General features: G+C 43.4%; 1 protein-coding gene across 3 annotated transcripts in view; it reads right to left on the bottom strand.

The window, feature by feature from the left end:
• The window catches only part of CORO1C (coronin 1C), a 95,300-nt gene that overhangs the window by 42,689 nt on the left and 30,504 nt on the right, over positions 1-22,107 (bottom strand). For all 3 annotated transcript variants that reach the window (XM_072600204.1, XM_072600203.1, XM_072600205.1), the window contains exon 2: positions 4,935-5,134. In XM_072600204.1, the coding sequence (XP_072456305.1) occupies positions 4,935-5,134 (200 nt within the window). The remainder of the gene's footprint in view (positions 1-4,934; positions 5,135-22,107) is intronic.

The following is a 22,107-nucleotide window of genomic DNA, read 5'->3' as shown; positions in this document are numbered from 1 at the left end:
TCATACTGACAAGTTTCTGGTCACCACGTTACACCAAAGTTATGGATTCTATACCAACTTACAAAGGGCAAGGGAATGGAAATCATAAAGACTTACTCTCAGGTACTTTGAAAAGGAAAGAATCTGCTCTTTCCAGGTGGGAAAGACCTTAAAGTTCCAGCAGTCAATCCAGACAACAGAAGCACAGAACAATCTCACTGGTTTTTTTAACCACCCCCTACCTGAAGCATGAATTCCCCCTATTATCCATCCCCACCCTGCAATCGAGCTTCCCACCTCTTCATTGACATCAAACGGCCTTCTCCAATGATCCCTTGGTTGCCAAATCTAATGAATGGCCTTTCCTCAGACCTCATCCTTCTTGGCTTCTCTGCACATTCATCACCTTCTTCCCCTGGATCCATTCTCTTGTCTAAGGTTTCATGACAGCATCTCGGGGCTCTCCTCCTATTAGTCTAAGCACTTCTCCTTAGTCTCTTTTGCTCGTTCATCATCTCTGTCACTGCACTATCTGTGATTCAAGTTTTCTCTACAGCTCTCATCCTCTCATCAGAAATACTTGGAAGTCCTCAATTTCATCAAAGGTTCAGTGCCCCATTATAGCATTAAACTCAGTTTTATTGGGTAAATTATTCTTCCCTTACAGTCAAGACCTTGTGATACTGCTACCACTTGGGCAGACTATTGCCATAAATGCTGGTGGGTCTGCCTGCTTCGGTTCTCTCCCTACTCTAATCCATCCTCCATTCAGCCACCAGTGATTTTCCTAAAACACAGGTCCTACACCATGTCACCTCCCTACTCAGTAAACTCCAAAGACTCCCTATCACCTCCAGAATCAAATCCAAAATCTTGTTAGGTGCTCAGAGCCCTTCATGACTTGGCACTTCCTACTTTCCAGCCTTCATACACCTCACTAATGCACCTCACTCCAACTTACACTCTTCAGTCCAGTGACACTGGCCTCCCATGGGGTTCCTCAAACAAGACTCCACCCCTCAGCTCCAGGCATTTTCCGTCTGTCCTCCATGACTACAGCTGTTCTCATCTCTACCTACTTGAGTTCCTTTAAGTCCCAAAAGAAATCCTATTTTTTACAGGAAGGCTTTCCAAACCCCTCTTAATTCTAATGCCTTTTTTCTCTTAGTTATTTACCATTGATCCTGTAGATGGCTTGCTTGTACATAGCTGTTTCTTTAGCTGAGAGCAGGGACTGCCTTCTGCCTCTTTTTTTTTAATCTTCAGGCCCTATCACAGTGCCTAGCACATAGTAGGTGCTTAACAGATTTTTTTACTGACAGTTCACATATCCTTTATCTTCTAGAATATCAAAATCCAAGTTCTCCTCTCCTATGATGTGGTGACTGCTAAATCATGTGTGATCCCTGCCTCTAGTTCTTCAGAGTCTTGAAAACTTTCTTTCGAGCTGCTTGCAATAGTTTTTCTTTGACCTGAAAACTCTGAATTTTGGCTATGATGTTCCCAGGAGCTTTAATTTTGAAATGTCAATCAGGAAATGCCTGGATTCTTTCTATGTTCACTTTGCCCTCTGGTTCTAAAATATCTGACCAGGTTTTTTGTTTTATTTTTTATGATTTCTCAAGACAGTGTCTAAGCTCTTCTTTTCATCATGGCATTCAGACAGTCTAATGCTTTACATTTTTTTCTCCTTGACCTCTTTCCAAGTCAGTTGTTTTATGCTATGGGATATCTTAGATGTTCTTCTATTTTTTTTTCTAAACATTTCTTTTACCTCATAGAGGCACTGCCTTTCTATCTGGTCCTTTCTAATTTTAAGGGATTTTGTTCCTCCTCTGACAAGCTGTTAGTTTTCTTTCCAATTCTTTCTTCCATAGCTCTCCCTTCCAATTTTTTCTTCAAGTGCTCTCATTCTATTTATTTAAAAAATTTTTAAAACTTATTTTACAAAACTCCTGCTTCATTTCTTTCAGGAATTCTGGTTGAGTTTGTGCGTCCAAGCTGTATTTTTTTCCCTGAGACTTCACTTGTACATGTTTTAGAGTCATTCTCTTCTTCTGGAAAAAGACTGCTGGACTCAGCCCCATCAGCCAGCTGGAAAGCTTTGCTGGTTCAGAGTGACAGAAGTGGAGCCTCCCCTTTGGGCTGAGATTTCTGTCTCGGTTATTCCTCTACAGGCTGGGTAACATTCAGGAAGTTGGGCCCTGCTTCGCCATAATGCTACTGCTGTTGCTGCTGGCTTCTGAACTTTCTCCTTCCTCCATTGACAGCTCAAGGCCTCCCTGTTCAGGATGCTAGTCCCTCAGGGAGTGGGTGACAAAGCTGCCAGCATATTCATACCTGCCCTCAACTGCAGTGCCCCAATGAGTCTGGGGGTACCTAGTATGGATTGTGGTCTTTCTATTATCCTGGTACACAGCCTCTCCCTGGGCCCATTCCTGACCCCAGTGCCCAGACTTTGTCTATCTCCCTACAGCCAACTGGGGTAGACAACTGCCTCAACGTGAAGTTTTCCTGTATTTTCCATCAAGATTCAGTCTCGCAAGTTTTCTATACCTGTTTGGAAGCATCTGTGGAGGGGAGTTATTGCACTGCTTTTTAACACTGCCATCTTGGCTCTGCCTTCACTCTCTCTAACTGTGAATGCCTCCAAGGCATTGTCCTGGGCACATTCTCTTGTATCTCTATATCACTTACTTGTTAATCTCCTTGGCTCCTCTGAGTTCAATTAGCATCTCCATGCCAATGATGCCACGTCCAGTCCCTGCTGAGCTCCAATCCTGCAGCACCAATGGCCTGGTCGACTTCTCCACTCTAGCCACTTAACAAACTTTAAGATTTTGCCTGCTGTGCTATAGCACATTAACCTGAGACTACTGAGTGCATGACCAATGGACTGACTTCTTGAAAAATTATCCACGTGAAACACACACAAATGAACGTTATCTGCAAAGACACCCTTCTGGGGGATGAGTTCATGCAGCAAGCCATTACCAAGTCAAACTCGTGAATACTGGAGATGAACTTCTCTAAGAAAGAAGGGCCAATTGGCTAAACTTGGGAAGAAAGATCAAACCTTCAGCTGCTATTCTGAGTTATGTAACTCACTGAAGCCACAGCTCCGAAAAAAATCCGTGTACATGGTGATAGAGCTGGAATTCCCTGTTAACTGGTCATTATTCTCATCTTTCATGACTTCCCCTCTATAATTTCTGTTGTTGTTCAGCTGTTTCAGTCCTGTCTGAGTCTTCCTGACTCCATTTGGGGTATCTTGACAAAGATACTAGAGTGGTTTGCCATTTTCTTCTCCAGCTCACTTTACAGATGAGGAAACTGAGGCCAAGAGAGTGAATTGATTTGTCTGAGGCCAGATTTGAACTCGAGAAGGCTTGGTGCTCTAATCATTGCACCACCTATCTGTGTGACCTGCTATAATAATTTACCATTAAAAAGCCAGGCTTCTAAATGTCACTTGCTTTTCCTGAGAGATAACCCAAACGCAGTCATTAGGAGGCAGTTCTGCTAACAGCAGCATCCAGTTAACCCTTCACTCTTAAAATCTTTCGTGCAGATGCAACATTCAACTCCAGAGCCTCTTTTAGTCAACAATTCACTCAGCAGAAATACACAAGAGCAGATTAGGCCTCAAATCCTGACCACCTCCTCTTCACAGTAGCTAGAGGTGAACAGCCCTAAGAAGCAAAAGCAGCTGTTTGTTCTGGACAGGACAGGACAAGCATCTCATAGATACAACTGCCACAGAAGACATCCAAGATATCTACTAGAAGCAAGAGAACTGGGGACCAAGCAGAATTGGCACATAGGGCCTCAAGTTTTCCTTATCTCCAATAAGCAAGTGGGATTCAATTCACAGAAATTCATTTTATAGTCAAATCTGTTTAGAGGTCTCTTCATCTGTAATTCTATACTTTGGAAGGATCCTTGGAGGCCACCTAGTCCAATCCAGACCTGAAAATGGATTCCCTCTGTAAGAACCCAATGGTTCCCCCAGTCTGCTCCAAGATCACCAGGGTGGGGGAGTCTATCATCTTTCAGAATTAGATCTTTCCATTTCTGGATCACTCTTCTCCCAGTTCTGCCCTCTGGGACAAAAGAGAATGAGGCTTTCTCCATTTTTCCACAGGAGGAACAGCCAGCCCTTCAATGAAATCTATTTTCCTACTTTCAGCACAAATAGCTTGTGATGACTAGATAACAAATTCGTTTTTTTCTTGAGAACCCTAAAATGACGAAGAGATCATTTCCAGACTCTTTTCCCTCACTAATTCTTCCATCCTTCAATATTCTCTCATTGTTTCTGACTCTGGAAGCCAAAATAAATCTTGCTCTGAAATGTTAGCAACTGGCCAGTGGATGCACAAAACCTCTTTCTTGAAGCTACCTTGATTGTATGAAAAGAAGGATAGCAGAGGTCTTCAAAGTGTGGAAGTAAATTTTGATCTGAATAAGCAACAGATAAGGATAAAAATCACAATCTCCAAAACGGTTTTTATTATTTAAGAAACCTATTTTGGCTCTTCTTCTCCAAAAAAGAAGCCCATCAAAAGCACTGTTCTTTTGTCCTCCATGGAACTCCTTAAAAAGATGCTGTAGGGCCTTAGTGAGTCTAACTCAATTTCATTATGTCCAAATGTTTGAGAGACTCTAAGTACAAAAGGAAAACATTTGTGACAAGCAGAAGAGAAGTTAACAAAAGCAGAATATTCCTCGGGCTTGAGTGTTATTTCTATAAAGAGAGATTTGCAACACTAGAACGCTCAACTAACCATTTAATGGTTAGTTCTGTCAGAGGAAATCGAATGGGTCTGCCAAAGGGCATGGAACTTGTCTCAGTACCCAAGTATACCTCCAGGGTTCCCAGCATTCAAACTACTTCAAACGTCATCCCCAAAACTGGACCTGGACTGAAGGGAGAGGACCCAAAGAGCACCTACCTTGTGCAAGGGCAGCACGAGGAATGCCCCGCCCCCACTCGCTTCTACGATGATGGCGACAAATCGGGGGTTGACTGCACAAAAGGAGCTATCCCAGGTGACTCGGGAAACCCGGATGTCATCATAGCACTGGTCATTTTTCACAGCCTGGCCAAACACGTGCCTGAACTTGCTCTGCCGTACCACTCGTCTCATGGTGTCTGTGGAGGAAGAACAGGGGATGCATTGGTCATTCAGCACCCTTGGAGCACCAAGGAAAGGAAAGGAGAGAAGAGAGAGGGGCAGAGGGAAAAGGAAAAAGAGAGGGAAAGAAGAGAAGGGAGGAGGAAGAGGAAAGAAAAGAAGGGAGAGGAGAGGGAGGAGGAGGAAAAGAGGGGAGGACTGAATCTCTCCTCACTCCCACTGTTCAACTTGTCACCTGAACTTCCTTCAGGAGCACATGCAAAGAATAAGCCAGGGAAAGTCATCTAGAAACAAGCATTTTATAAATCAGAATCCAGAAAAATCACCAGCAATACCACCCTAGAGAACATTAAAGAGAGGAAGGAGACCCAGGGGAACCCAAGAACTGAAAGGTGGCGAGGTCTGTGGCTCTCCCCTCCACCACATCCTAAGCCAGCTCTCAGAGAGCCAGGGTTTCTGAGCACCTCCTATATGGGCCTAGTAGTATGCCTGAACTGTCAGAGGACAGAGATGAGCATAACACATGTCCCTGCTCTAAAGAGCTTATGGGTGAGTCAGGAAGATAAAATAAAGCACAAAAGTCTAGATGCAGGGGCTATGGCAGTTCAAAGACTGTGTTGAGAGGCACAGGACTAGAGCCCAACCTTGAACGACTGAACAAAGAGGGGCCTAAATCTTCTGGATTTCACTTCTCTAGCTGCTGGTCAGGCTAGGCTAGGTTAGGATAAAATGAAGAAACAGAATGACATATAGGAGCTGGGCTGATGGGAAATCAAAAACAAAATTAATTTTTTTTTTTAAAACTATGAAATTAAAATTCTCAATCTAATCATTCTCATCTCTCTCTCACTCCCACGAAGGGATAAGGAGAGATATTTGCTTATTGGCAAGAGAAAGTAAAGACAATGGTAGTTTTAAAATGCATACGTATACACTTGGATCCAGGCTCGTTAGGCAGAATTAGGTCTTTGGATTCTCTTCCTCGATGTCTCAGTAGATCGCCATGAACCCACCCCTAAATCAGACCATATACTTCCACCTCAGCCTCAGTGTCTCCATTCAGTCATGTGCAAAAGCAGGCCCTCTCCAGCTTGGGTGTCATGTGGCTGGGCTGCAAGCACAGATACATATGTGGGCAGGGAGCTGAACATCTGTTCTTTTCAGTCCACTCGATACCAGGATTTTATAGCTGCAGCAAGTGGCCACACATTTGAAGTACTTGATAGAGATGACAGAGAGGCTAGGTGACACTGCAATGGATAAAGTGCCAGGCCTGGAGTCAGGAAGACTCAACTTTCTGAGTTCAAACCTGGCCTCAGATACTTCCTAGCTGTGTGACCCTAGGCAAGTCACTTTACTCTGTCTGTCTCAGTTTCCTCATCTATAAAATGAGCTGAAGAAGGAAATGGCAAACCACTCCAGGTTCTCTGCCAAGAAAACTCCAAATGGCATCACAAAAGAGTTGAACACAACTGAAAACAATGAAAAGATGGTAGTCAACTGTAGGCTTAAATATGGTCAAAAATTATGATAATAATAAAATGAAAAATAAATAAAATAACAAAAAGCAGTGCTAAAATCCAGTTAAATAAGTGAAATAGATCAGCTTTCAGGAAACCAAAGTGTGCATGAATCCACACACTCCAACTGCAAGTGTGGCAGAACAAGAGTCAGTTCGGAGCTACTGTGGAGGGGCCTTCCAGGAGAGGCAGGCATGGTCCTGGAGCATCAAAGGAGCGATGTCCTTGGTCCCTTCCAACTTCCACATTCCATGACCTAGACAGCCAAGTGCCCTTAGATTTCATTCCCCTTTTACAACCTTCCACAGGTTTCTCAACTATAGACTTTTAAGTAGAACTGGAGTTCTCTGGCCATCAGCTCCTCCATTAATCAGGTGAGACGCTGGATGACCATTAGCATTTTGTTGAATTTGCTATTTCACAGGGGTTACACCTACCCTCTCCCATCACACAAGATGACAAATGGTAGCTGACACAATGACAAGTCAGAAATGACAGGTCTTCTCCCCCAGGACAGACAGCAAACACACAGGCCAGTTGCCAGTTATCGGTGAGCATCACATGTCAGTGTTCAAAGGGTCCTGTGGTCTCCCTACAGATTCAGTGCAGTCCATAACTAGGGGCACAATAAGGTGGCGTGGGCCACATAAGAACTAACAGAGAATGACAATCACTGAAAAAGTGCATCAGGGGAAAACTCAGAGGAGAAATGGTCCATGCTGAGGAAGGGGTCAACATCCACACAGGAAAGGCAGGCAGACTGGAGCATGATGTACTCTTCGCCAAGCCTGGGAGCACCCCATCTTTGGAGCAGCTGGGTATGAGAATGGAGCACTCTAGTAACTTTTAAGGCAGAAAGAGCTATCCCAAATTGGAAAAGCAATATGGGCATGCATGCAGAGAACAGGAATACTTTCCACTCCCTTTCCTAGGAAGCTGTCCCCCTCAGCCAGTTCAGATTGGAGCCTCCCCATTTTAAAAAACATCCAGTTAGAAATCTTTAGCTGGAAGGGTTGGTTACCAGGAAGATTCCAAAGAGTCCAGTTAAACTCCCCCTAAAGCAGAAGGGTCATGCCATGAACTACTCAAACCTGTTCTCCCAAACTTAAACCCTAATTTTTAAAGAAAGTGCTACAAATAGGAAACAAAATATTCTGAATACAGAAAGCTGGCAGATCTGGGGATGTGACAGAACCATTTCACCCACACCAACTAATGTTCTGGGTAATTACAATAGCGCTCTCAATTTGCAATTTTCCAGGCACTGCCTCAAACTTCCAATTGTCCAATGTGTTCCTTCTATGTCTTTCTATTCAATTTCTGTTTTCTTTTTAGAAAAGAGACTGAAAAAAGGTCGCCCTCATTTTTACCAATTAATTAAAATTAAAAATCCTAATTCAATCTAAAGAATGGTACACAAAGTACATACTAGGGTCGCCTACCCCCACTTTCTGTTCTCTATAGGAATCTTGTACATTAAACACCAGCTGTAGAGATTTACTGGCACCAATTTCCATATCAAAGAGAATGATACTTGGCTTTGGATCAAGGCCATCTTGCTTTGGCTCTTCTCCAGGAAAAAAGGAAAAAAAACAGAAAAGATAAGCAAGTTGTGATAAGACCACTAATGAAAGGTCATTAATATGGTGGTCAAGATAACTAAAACAAAACTGTGTGCTTTTTTTTTTTTTTAAAGGCGCTCTATTATTTAAGGTAATACTGAGAGCCAAGGAGGTGTTTAGTACTGAGTATCCAGGAATTACCAATTTCAAATCAGCAGAGGATTTGTCCCTATGTGGCAGCCAGATAAGTTTTTTTTAATCTAAAAATTTATCACTAGTCTCCTTAGTGATTAGGAACTGTGTATATAAACAAACTGAAAAGGACTAACCATTTTTCACACAATAGGGGTCACTGTCCAAATTACAAAGATCTCTCTGCCTTTATACACTAATATAAACTACTTTTTAGGTGATCTAAGGTCTTCTTGGAATAGCTATTTCTTTTAGGAAGTGTCTCAAGACCTTTTTCACTTCACAGACACCTTACAGCAGGAGATCCAGGAAAGATCATGCTCAAGTACACAGATCCTGGAACCTTAAATATTAATTCTGTCCAACTCACTCCTCAGAGGTCGACAAGAGGGAAACGACTTGCCTGAGGTCACAAAACTGGTGCCCAGCAGAGCTGCCAACTGATTATCTGCACCTCCTAAACCAATCTAAGCACATCTGGATGCTGAGCCCTTACTTCATGAACTTGGTTTGTCTGTTTAAATACCTTGATAACGGCATTTCAATATAGCTGGTTTCCTCTGTAATCCCATGTATTTTACTCTGCACACTGCCAGTCAGAGGTGTTCAGGGCACAGAAAAAAAGGTTAAGAATTATGCTTTAGGAGAACAAATATGAGCAGACACTGGTTTGTCTTCTTTTTAAACGGCACCAAAGAAACTGAGAGCACCTGGATAAATGTCTGTGTATCTAACTTTCTTCTCTACTCCCATCAAGGATCAGAAAAATGGCCACAATTTTGCCAATTTTTCTGTGACAAAAATGCATCCATCTAAAGATTCAAAAAGATGTACTTCTGGGGCTTTGAGAACTTGAAGTGTCTTTATGCCAGAGGAAATGCATCCTGCTAGGAACACATACAGGAAAACCCCTCCACTGATGGCAAAATCCTGCTTGGCATCCACGTGATCATTCCAAGGGTTCAGTTATTCAGAAGCACACAGCAGGCTACAAGGAGTGACTGAGCCAATAGTTACGTTAGGTAAACCCCAAATCGCCTATAGTGGAAAAAATAAATATTGCCTTCTTAAAAGACAAGCCAGATTCAATCATTCGATTATAAAACACTTAAAAAGTACCCAGAGCAAGTGTGCATAAACAGTGATATCACTGAACTGAAAAACCGATCCAAAGACATGGTATGTTATTAAGTCAAGAAACAAAGAACACGACGATGCAGTGTGTTTTCTAATATTTTTAAAGCATTTTCACACAGAGAGCAAAGGACTGGAAGTCACTAAGATCTAGGTTCGATCTCTACCTCAGGCTGTGTGGCCCTCACATCCTCTAACTTCTCCCAGTCTCAGTTTCCCTCTTCTGTAAAATGAGGATAGTGAGATGGGGATACTGGCATTCAAGTGAGTCAACAAATGGCAAATGCTTCGCAAACTTCAATGCTAAGTAAATGTGAAACTGCTATTATTCCATTATCACATCTGAGCTTGGGAACCCTGTCAGGTAGTCAACGTCCTGATCCCCATCATTCAAATAAACTACCACACAGAAGTGCAGTGAAACCCAAGAGTTCTTGGCACCATTGAGCAGAATCAGAGCCAATACATGGAAGTTCCAAGAAGGCAGATTTTTGGCTCAACAAGGAATCACGCTGAATCCCAGAATGTCAGATTTGGAAGACCTCAGGGCCCACAGTGTAACCCATAGCTTAAAAAGAAATCCAATGACAACATTCTAGAGAACTGGCACTGCTTGAAAATGTGAAAAAAGAAAGGAATGGGCATCCCCTCCTTCCAGAGGCAGCTTATTGCACCTGCCCCTGGCTCCGGCTAGACCTTTAGCCTGTGGCGATCACTTGGTGACTAGTAGCTGCAGCTTATTTGTTTACAAAAGCTCCCAGAATAAGTGAGCCTTTCAAGGGAAGGGAACTCATCTTGCACCATCCAGTCAGCCTCATCTGGGCCTTCTGCCCCTTGGACTTGGAAGGCGGAGCCACCAATTCCTCAGGAGTGACTTAGGGGACATTTCTCATTTCCCACCAGGCTGCGCTCATTTTAGATTGATTTCAAGTCTCTTCCTCCACTCCCCTTTCAGTTCTCTTTTGCGTGAGGCCCAGTCTTCCCTGACTGTAAGCTTCCCCCAACCTTAGCACAGTGCCAGGCACAAAGTAGGCATTTATATGTTTATTCCCTCATATTACTCTCTGGGACAAAGCAATTAAACAAGCACTGATTAGGTACCTTAGGTTTACCAATAAGAAAAAGACTGTTCCAGTCCTCAGTGGGAGAAACAAGAGCCAGGACAAACTGGAGAAAATCATCAAAGAGAAGGTTCAGGCTTGAAGGCAACCAGGGAAACAGAACAAATCTAATCCCTTGCTGTACAACCGAACAGTCCTTTCCATATTTAAAGACCTATTTCATGTTCCTCCACCCTTCTCTAAAGAACTCCAGGCCTTCAGCAGGTTTCACTCCATCAGAGACTGCAGACCACTCAAATTCAGCAAGCTTTTTAACTCTATGCACAGGCAGTAGGGAGGCTAAAGACAAAATCCCCAAACCCTGCCCTAGAGGAGGGCTTCAGGAGTAACCTTCCCTCACTTGGTCCACAGGATCACCTTTCCCAAACTGTGGCACTCCAGAAAGCTTTCGCCAGTCAAGAGCTGTACAGTAATGGAGGTGGGAGGGCCAGACCTCCCAGTCTCTGGAGGTGTGGAAGCAGAAGCTGAATGACTCACTACTGATCCCAGGGGATAGAAGTAGGGATTGGAGATTAAAAGTGGGAGGTTGGGCAAAGTGGAGGACTGCCAACGCCTCAAAAAGCTTGGAAGGCAAATCTCCCAAAGCCAGTCAGAAATGTAAATTCATTAAATGTAAACAACCAAGTCAAAGAAAAATTTATTTACAAAGGTGGAATTTTAAACATGTTAAGACTAAATACATTAAGACCATTCTGGGTCACTGGGTGTGGTGGTGCAGGACAGTAATCCCCAACCAGGCAGGCTCAGGGATTGGGGTAGGGGTGAACATGCCCCAGGTCAGAAACAATTTTCAATCCAAACAGCCTGGGGTGCCTTCTCCCTTCCCTTCTCCTCTCCCCCCATCCCCAGCACTTCAGAAAACCCAAACTTAGAAAAAAGAAAAATATTATATAGAATGATAAACTTTCTTTTAAAAATAAACTTTGCTGTTTCTTCCCAATGACCTTCCCCAAAACCCTACCTGGATATGTCTCTATAGTGCAGCAAAACAAATCAAGGCATCCCTCGTGTCTAAAATGGGATTGAGAAAGAAGATGGAGGGAGCCACAGGATGAGTGCATGGTCCTTGTGACCCAATGGTATTCTCTCATGTCAGGAGAAAGAGAGGCAGCCTGCCTTGGCACGTGGAGGTACCTGAAGGCTTAGCAGTGACCAGGAGGGGCAGGTTGCAATCTGAATTGTGGGATGAACTATATACGTTGAGGAGGTCTCATTTATCTGAATATTGGCGGACGTGGTAGTTTCAGTGTGGTATAACTGAAGACACGTTTGCCAGATTTGGACTCAGCTTTTTCAGTACTGGTGTCCATCAGGCCAGTCATTCACCCTCACTGATCCATGATTTCTATGTTTGTTTGAATGGTGATGCTCTTTGGAAAGTGTTTTGTTTTAGAATATAAGAAAATCATCGCTACATTGAGTACACGTTAACCCAGTACACCAAGGTACTGCTACTCAGCAAGACCAACGCCCTTCCAAGCAGCTCAAAGGCAGAAGGAAAGGGCTTGGATGTGGATGTTGGAGAATACCGGTGGCAAAGCCGGTACCCACCATTTGGGGAATGACCAATCAAACTGGCAGATGAATGAGATGTAATTAATACAAACACAAAATGAAGACTGCAAGGAGTTCAAAGTAACTTGGGAGAGCTTGATGAAATGATGCAGTTTAAAGTAAGTAGAACCAAGACAACAGTTTACACTGGGGTTTCCTTATCCTTTGCGGATGGTGGACCCATTAGCCTACTGGGCATTTAGGACACCACCATCATTTTATACTTGAGGAAATCGAGACCCAAAGAGGGTGAACTAATTTACTCAAGTTCACACAGATGGCACATAAGTGGCAAAGTCAGGATTTGAACCCAGGTCCTCTGCCTCCAAATCCAGATCGCTTTCTGCTATTGCCAAATATTACCTCTCTGGGCTTCAAATTTCTCATCTTTAAAATGAGGAGACCAGATCACCAATTAAGTACTTATTAAGCTCCTACTGAGTGCCAGGCTCTGTTAGTCACTGGGTATACAAAGACAAAAATAATTTTAAACTGTCCCTACCCCTTGAAAATCTGGAATACTATCCAGGGAAAACAACACAGATGCACACAAAATATTTAAGACCCTTTCCAATTCTTAAGTTCCTCGATTCAATGACCCCACATTGAGACAACATAGATTAAAGCTCTCCAAAAGGAATAAGCACTAACTCATGATGAATACAGTGAAGCATGGGAAAACTCACATGACCTGATGCAAAATGCAATATGTAGAACCAAGGTAAAAATACATACAGTGACAATGAGATAAATGGGAGAAAAAAAACCTACCAGGACAATGGAAACCATATGTGGCAAAATTCCGATGACCAAACTTGGCCCCAAAGCAGAGATGAGAAGGCATTTCCCCCTACTCACATTCAGAGGCAGGGAATTATGGTTAAAGAACTTGATCACAGCAAGACACTGGGAAGACATTGCTTCATTTTCCCCCAAATTGCTTTTCTCTTCTCTTTTCTTATTCTTTTGTTATAAGAAATGGCTCTCTGGAAGTGAAAGGGAAGATGAACTTGCAGAGCACAGAAAAATAAAAAAAGAATTTTAAAAAAGCATCATAGAAAGTCTATGATTGTAATTATCTTCTTGTGCAAAATGCAAATTTGCACACATACAAAATGTTGGTTCGCACAAAACATATGGATGTTTATTGACACTTAAACATAACAACTATTTACACTAAAATCCTTCCATGTGGTACTGACACATGTGCACTGACTCTACAAATGGCAAAAAGCATAAAAGATTTGGGGGAGAGAATTCGAAAGAAGGAAGCACTCTCATAACTCATCAAGTTACCTGGCATACAGGATGGTCCTAATAAACGGTAAATTCAATAGACCATCTCCTTCAACTTATGAACTATAAAGAAGCCTCCAATTCGCTGCCCAACTTCTCGCCTGACTTCTTCAGTGAAGGAGCTCCCTTAAGAATCCTCAGGGGAGAAACTGATCCAGATGGCTCCAGGGAAAGCTACCAACATCACTGAACCATAGGAAAGGGCTGTGCTGTCTCTTGACAGTAGTGCCTCTCACCCCAGCCCAGCTCAGAGCTTGAACTCTTGATTACACTTCCAAAAAAAAAAAAAAAAAGGCCCCTCAGAGCTCCACATTAATCCCCAAAGAATTCTCACAACAAATGGAGACCTTTCACGGCATGATCAACCCAACAATCTCATTAAACTCATCCCACAACTGGTGGAGAGACACAAGCCCTCTTTCTATACTGATGACCTACTTTCCTTATCAACAGTTCACTGAAGATTACAGTGTATAACTGTACTAGAACTTACAGTTCTCATCACTGTTTGTTTGCCTGGCTCAAAGACAGCTGTTTCTTCGTGACTAAAATTCTAACGACTCTTGGCTAGTCTTTTTTCTACTGTGGAATGAAGTCACTAGGACATTCGGTCAAAGCCCCATAGCTTCCCATCTAGGAATAAGGAGAGTTCCAGGGAAAACTGAGCCAAAAATATAAAAAAAAAAATTCAACCAAAAAAAAAAAAGGAGCTTTAAGTGACTTTATTAATGATCATATCACATGTTCTTGTGCAAGTCACAGAAGTAGAGAAGGCTTCCTTAGGTTTTCTCTGACTCCCCAACCTGCTGCTCCCTTGGAATCAAAGTTCAGACACTTCATCTACTTTAGGCAGGAGGGACCTGAGGTAAAGTGACTCACCTACATTCACAGTTACAAATGGAAAGGAAGAGAGCTAGGTTCGAACTCCAGTCTGGGGACTTCAAACCAAGCCCTTTCCACTACACTACTTGTATTCTTGGTTTCTCTTCCTTACTTCTTTTGTCTGCAGTCACATCCAGAAAAAATGCTCCCAATTGTGGAAGCAACTTTGAAACTCCTATTCTAGTCTTAATTAGCAAGTGCAAATTCAAGTAAACCACTCAATTTAGCTGGTCCCAGACTACAGGCCAAGATGATCTTCTCCCATCCAGGAGTCCACCAAGGCCAGCTGGTCATCCCTGCTGGTTCTACTACAACCAGGAATCAAGCATTCATTAGGCATCCTCTAGGTGCCAGGTCTGGAGGCAAGCAAAGAAGAGAAACAAAAGGGAAACAGTATTTACTCTCAAGGGGCTTATATTCTAACAAGGGAGGTAACAACTGGACCAGACACTCAGTAGGTGCTTAATGAAATGTTTACTAACAAAAGAGCAGGTAGAGATGAGTGAACCTGTGTATAGAAACCATCCTGAAGCAGGCCAGTATCGGTGACCACAGAGATCATGGGCAAAGGGGCCCAGGAAGTGAAGAGCCCAGAGCCCTAAATGCCAGGAGTTTACATTTGATCCTGGAGCCAAAAAGAGGCCACTGCAGTTTGCTGACAGGGAATACTAGAGTTGCATTTCAGAAAAATCAATATGGGAGTAAAGGATGGATGGATGAAAGGAACGAGGCTTTAAGCAGGTTGTTGGTGGTGGTAGTGGTTGTTGTCCAGTGTCTGACTCGGTGATCAGGGATTTCATGGCAAAGATACTGGAATGATTCACCATTTCCTTCTGCAGCTCATTTTACAGAAGAGGAAACTGAGATAAACAGGATTAAGTGACTTGCCCAGGGTCACGTAGCCAGGAAGTGTCTAAAGGCACTTTCCACACTGCACCGGGAGGGAGGTCTGATCAAATAGGAGGTGAAAGCAATAGAGTAAATAAAAGGGAAAGAGGACCAGAGGGCCTGAACTTCTGACTCTGGGCTCAGTCATTAAATCACTACATCCATTGTTCCTGGAAAGGGCAGTTCAGCTGACTGACTGCCAGAAGGATCAACTCATCATCCCTGTGACCGTGACTCACCAAGAGTCCCTTCCCTTACCATACTCTTATATCGATATATGTGTGGTCTCCCCCCTCCACTGCCCATCAGAATATTAAACTGGGGGGAGGGAGGAATGAGGGAGAGGAGAGGTGGGAGGAGAAAGAGGAAGAGGACATCTCAATAAAACATTTTTAAATTTTAAACATACATTGAGGAGAAAAGAAAAAGGAGACAGACAAGCAGGAGCATTGATACTACTGATAAATAATAATACTTTATACAACAATATACAAGATATCCTTTATAATAATATACAATATATACTTTATAGAGTATAATGTATACTTTAAAAACCAACAAGCTAACTGGATGTCTCAATAAATCTGATTTATATTTTCATTGAAAAACCTGCCTTCTGGACATTGTATGTGAAAATGTCCCTATGTTTATGTTAATCAAGTCGAGAATAACAAAATAAAAATGTTTTTGAATGTAAGCTTCCTGTGAGCAGGTAGTGTCACACCTCCATACTGGCATCCCCAGCCTCCGCAGTGCCTAGCACATGAGTGCTTAACAGAGGCTCATTCATTCAGTCACTCTTCACTCTCCTTCACCAAGGTCCTTCTCTAGCTCCCTTCACCCACTCCCAAGGCTTCAATCATCCTTTCCATGAGGATTCCTAATGGCCCTCCAGAGCTCATGACCAATACTGCCCACAGCCTGCTTGGCATCAGCCCTCCAGTATCCAGAGCAAGAGGTCACACAGGTCCAAAGTGGAAAGCCTCATTTCAGTTCACAAAATCTCCTCCCAACTTCCCCATCTCTTTGATGGGGCCACCAGCCCCTTAAGCTAACTCCCCCCTTTTCCTCACCTTCCTTATCCTGTCAATTCTACTTCCAGGATTATTTCTCAGGGATCAAGTGAAAGAGAGTTCAAACAAATTCTGCCCCTGGCATTTTGGGTCAAGCCCCATCCTTTTCTGGATCACTTCTAGACCCCACTTAGCTCCAAATATGGATCTGAATGTGGGGTGGGCACAGCAACAGTTGCTTCTGCTTATCTGTCTGTTTTTCTTTGTTACAGGGAAGGTTGACAGTGGCTGGTGTCCAGAAATGGCTGCCATGAAGACCAAAGGCATCGACAGAATTCTAACAGGAAATAAGGACTAAATTAAGCAGATGATGTTGGGCTTAGGAAAGCATGTTGCAGTTGAGGCAGCCATTCCCTTCCTATTCCACTGCGGGCCCACACAACTCACTCTCCAACACTGGGCTCTGTCCCTCTGGGGTCTATCAGAGTCTGGACAAGAACCTGCTCCCCACCACAACAGCCTCCCCTCAGTCTGGAAAGCTCATTGGCCGGCAGGGACATGAACTCATCTAGTCATCCCGAGACCAAGCTTAATGAACATCCATCCTAGACATCCTGAAGCACCTGGCCACTGCCTACCCCTTGCTCTGGGCTCAGTAAATCAATACCCCAGTCCTGACTCTGGAAATTGCATGACAGTGGACAGTCCAATAGACCCAGTCATTATCCCTGTGACTTTCCAGAACAAAACTCTGCTCCCTGTACCTATCTCCCTCCTGCATATTACTGTTCCCTCCCGTTAAAATGTAATCTCCCTGTGGGCAGGAATTACTTCCCTCCCTTTTGTCTTTGTACTCCCAGGGCTTGCCATAGGCCTGGATACATCACTGAGGAGATTCGCTGGCATTCCCCAGTTTGATACAATCAGGGCAATGTCAACAGCAAACAGGAATCATTGGGGAACCTGACATCTGAGCTCTTTCCTCACCCTTTCCCACTAGCCCCATTGGTGTACACTTGGGCAAGCCTGCTGTTGTCATCCCCAGAATGGACAGATGAATGTCTCTTTCAAGGTCCATCTTGGGGACCACTTTTTCCATAAAGCTTTGTCCATTTAATTAGCGAGTAATTCTGCTTCCTGGAATGTCCTTAAATCTCTGCTGAACCTCTCTCTGGTGCCCTTGTCACATACGAGATGTTCACAATAACCATCTGTATACATTCTGATTCCTTTACTAAATTCAAAGCAACCAGAGAACAGAGGACTAGGTTATTTTTCATCTCTGTGCTCCCAAGCTGGTATAGTCCTTTGCAAGTTGAATAAAACTGAATTTTAGAGCTGGAAAGGACCTCTGCAAGTACCTAATCCAGGTGTCAAACTTCATAGGATTGGTGGCACATAAGGAATGCATATTGACTTAGAAAAATCACATATTAACATGATCTATATCCTGTTGGATTTTTATTTATTTCGTTAAATATTTCCAGGCCAGTGTTCTTGCACTCTACCCCACTTTACCTAGTGACAGCTAGCACTCAATTACATAAGTGCTAATTAAATCAAGAATAAAAAGTATTCCACTTAGAGCCACAAAATCTGGACTGGAGTCCTAGCTCTGCAATTTCACAAGTAAACTTAGGAAAATTGCTTCACTGCTCTAAGGCTCGGTTTCCTCAACTGCAAAATGGGCATAACACTCCTAACTCCTATCCCACGGGATGGCTGTGAGGAAAGCTCTACAGAATGGTAGCTGGTGTTTGTCCTTTGTTCTTGAAGAGGATGGTGACATCATTGAGGTGACCATGACATGCAAGTATGAGAGAGGGCTGTGCAAAGACCCAGCCTCACCCTCTCCTCCAGAGCCATCTGGGTCCAGGGGCCAGATATACATCAGGATGACTGGAGACAGCCCAGGGTGCAGTGGGAGACTTTGGCTTTGTTAAGCTTAGATTTTTAGCAGCCCTCAGCCTATTCACCAGCTTAGGAAAGACTAGCCCACTGCAGCACTAACATGAATGAGAGACCAAAGGGAGGTTTTCCTTATTAAATAAGCAAGAACTCCTGCTCTTCAAATCTAAGCTCATGGGAAGGAACGCAGACCATTCTGACAGACTCATTTGAAAACAAAAGCATGCATGTACATACATATGCACACACACATATATGCACACATGGGTTATGTAACATACATATAAAGGTACCTGATGCCTTTCACTAAGTTTTCCAAGTATTATCTTATCAGTTTACATTCCCTTTTGTTTACAAGGGACTTAAAAACTTCAAGAATATAACTTGTTGCTGGGGGAGACTAGAGTTTATTACCAAATAAATACGTTACCACTCCCCAAAACCTGATAGGGGCTAGCTCTGCTTTTTTACAAGGAAAACATCACCCAGTTTCACCAAAGAAGCTGCCTCCTCCTGGAGAAAACCAGAAAAAAAACAACCACCACCAACGGCAGGTCACCTTATGGGGAGGGAGGGAGGATTCCCACTGGAAGAGCAACTGAATCTTAAATCCCACTTTGTTACAACGGCAGCCCTGACCACCCCCCAACCCCATTTTCTTTTTCATTTTGAGTCAAGACCAAAAAAGACAATTTCAGCACCACAATTTCCCAGTTAAAACTAACTGGACTGGGCAGCACTAACCAAAAAAAGAAAATTGACTCTACCACCAAATAAAGCCAGTGGTTTCAGGCTGAAAAGATTCTGAATGGAGCCCAAATATTAAGCCTGGGGTGCTGCATACCTACAAATTATCCCGCACAACAACAATGGAGGATCTTACGGAAGGTATAGCTAAATAATGTACTTACCAATTAGTGCCCAAAGCTTTCCAAACATTATTGTTGTACAGAGACACACATAGAAGCACAAAACTTCAGAGCTTTGCTGGAACATGGGACAGCATGGAGTCCAACCCATTCACAGGGAACATGGAAGGGGCCTTGAGATCATCTCATCCAACCCCTTGATTTTAGAGATGAGGTAAGTGCAGGAGCCCCTGAGGGGTTAAGTCCAGGTCCCAAGGGGCAGAGATGGTATTGGCCTCAGGTCAAAGACTCCAAATTCAGAATTCTAAGGACATTTAGAGGTGCCATGGCCTCTCATAGTAACAAAGCGATGTGATAGTGACAACCAGATTTCCCTGGCTCCAACTTCAATGTCCTCCCAAATATAATCTACTCCCTGCCAAAGGAGATTCTCTCATAGATTAAAAAAAAGCCAGGAGGTTTCCTGAAAACAGCATTGCCTCCCTCTCACCTTCCCATCAGGAGGTGTCCTACTTCTTAACTGTGTGGACAAAAGAGGCTTTACCTGGAAATCTCCTCAGTTCCCTTTCCGACACAGAGGTGTGCAGGTTTAGACTGCAAGGACATTGGAGATCATCATTTTAGAGATGAGGAAACTGGGGGCCCAAGGGTCAAGTGACTTGGCCAATGTCAAAATCCAAGCTTGCATTTGAACCCAGGTCCTCTGGAGCTCAGGGGCACAACAGGGTGAGTTTAAATCCAGCCTTACCCCCTTACTTAGCTGTGTGACACTGGGCAAGTCACTTCATTTCAGCTTCCTCTTTGGTAAAATGGTCATGATGATAGTAGCCCCTACCTCCCAGGTTTACTGTGAGGATCAAATGAGATAATCTGTGTGAAGCTCTTCGCAAAGGTATCAATGCTGGCAAAGATACCAATGGTTGTCTGGCTCCAAATATGTAACTATGAGACCTCACCATGCTGCCTCCTACCTTTGGTGAAATGGGAATAACATATCCTAGGTTTATCCCCGATATCCCTTTGTAAAAGTCCTGATTCCTTCAATAACCAATAAAGTCAAAAAACACTCAAGGACTTGAAAGTGGTAGAACTGCCACAGGAATAACCTATGAAGATTTTAAAACATTTTTAGAAAATGTTGCTGAGCTTTTAAGAGCTCATGACCTAATGGGTCTCCCCCTAGTCTGTGTCCTGGTTCCTCCTTTCTCTCCTGAGCTCAGTCAGTCCCTCAAGACTGCTTTTTGTGTATCTCAAACTCAATATATCCAATAAAGAACTTGTTATCCCCACCCCACCACCCCCAACACTCTGCTCTATCCTACTTTCTTATTCCTTTAATAGATATATCACCCTGCCAGCTGCCCAATCCTGGTGGCCTTCTTGCCCACCATCTCCCAGAGTTGCCCCCTTCTCTGGATGCACAGAGCTTTCATCTGCTCTGAAAAGTCCTCACCTTATGCCCAGCCTACTGAAGCAGCTTTCTACCTGGTCCACCTGCTTCATCTCTCTCCCCACTCCAGTCCACCCTCCACTCAGCTGCCAAAGTGCTCTACCTAAAGCCAGGTCTGATCCCATCACTCCTTAAATATGATCAATTCCAGTGGTTCCCAAATGCCTCCAGTCCACACTGGCCCCACCTTCCTCGAGGTCACAAGTTCCCCACTCCCCCCCTCTATACTTTCCTTACTACACATTCTGTATTATACTCTATAATAAATACAGCTACTACACAGGCCAGCTTGCTGCTCCTCACACAAAGCCCTCCCACTCCTTCCACTTTTCACTGCTGTACCCCAGGCTGAGTGTGCTCTCTCCCTTTCACTCCAGTTCCCAGCAATCCCATCTTCAGGAGCTTTTCCCAGTCTTCCTCACTCCACCCCACACTTCACCCCACCCTGCCCTGCCCCTTTCTATTTTATTTACTTTGGACCCATTTTATAAGGATTTAGTTAAGTACAAAGTCATCTTCCCCTTTAACTGGGAGTTCTTGAGAGCAGGGGCAAGGACTGTGTTTTCGCCTCTTTTTGTGCCTTTTGTACTCTTTTTGGGCCACTTAGCCCAGTGGCCAGCACACAGCAAGCACTTACTAAATGCTTGCTGACCAGTGGCTGGATAAATGTTTCTCATTACAGCTCTCCAAAGATTTCCATGGAGCGGCCCCCTCCTCCATTGCCCAACTCTACTCAATACATTGTAGTAAAAGCCTACTCTCAGTATGTGAATTTTTGAATCCAAGTAGAAGGCTGTCAGTTTGCCTCTAAGCTGCATCTTATGAACTTCAAAGATTGACAATTTCAGTCCTGAAGGAGCTTTAGAGATCATCTAAATCCATTCTCTCCTCTGAGGCCAGAGTTAAGTGACTTGTCCAAAGTCCCAGTGGAGGCAGGGATTTGAATTCAGGTCCTATAACTAACTCCAAATCTAGTAGTCTAGTCTGTCAAGGTATTTTTGGATCCTGTCTTTTATGCAATTTGATAGTTATATGTCCTAGTTTAGAGTCATCTGCAAAGTTGAAAATCATACCATCTATACCTTTAAACAAATCACAGCTAAAAATGGTGAGCTGTACAGCAAAGAGAACAGATCTGCTGGAGACACTCTAAGTTGGCAACAAACCACTAAAAACTATTCTCTGAGTCTAGCCAATCACTTCCAAATCAATTGACTAGTTTGTCTAGACCACATCTCTTCACCTTTCACAATACCTCATCATGAAGACTTTGTCTAATGCTCTGCTAAAATCTCAGTAAACTCTGTCTATAATAGAACTTGCCTTGGATTCCCAGTTTGTATCCTACCAACAAGCGCCATGTTGTAAATCTGAAGGCTTTGAGCTTCCTTGACACTAGGAGAGCTCCTGGGGATCATCTCCTTCTCCAGAGTTTCAGTACCCTTTCAAGTGCTCATTCTTAAAATTCTGTCAAGGATTCAAGTCAAGCTCACTTGTCGATATAGTTTGCTCACTCTAATTTTCTTCCTTTAAAAAAAAACAAAAGCTAGACTCTGGCCCATTTCCAGGGGTGCCATATACCTCCCTAGGATCTTTCAGCA

This window comes from Notamacropus eugenii, chromosome 4 (genome assembly GCF_028372415.1).
Source record: "Notamacropus eugenii isolate mMacEug1 chromosome 4, mMacEug1.pri_v2, whole genome shotgun sequence".
Taxonomy (NCBI): domain Eukaryota; kingdom Metazoa; phylum Chordata; class Mammalia; order Diprotodontia; family Macropodidae; genus Notamacropus; species Notamacropus eugenii.
The sequence above is the reverse complement of the archived record's forward strand: the minus strand, read 5'-3'. Positions and strand labels throughout refer to the sequence as shown.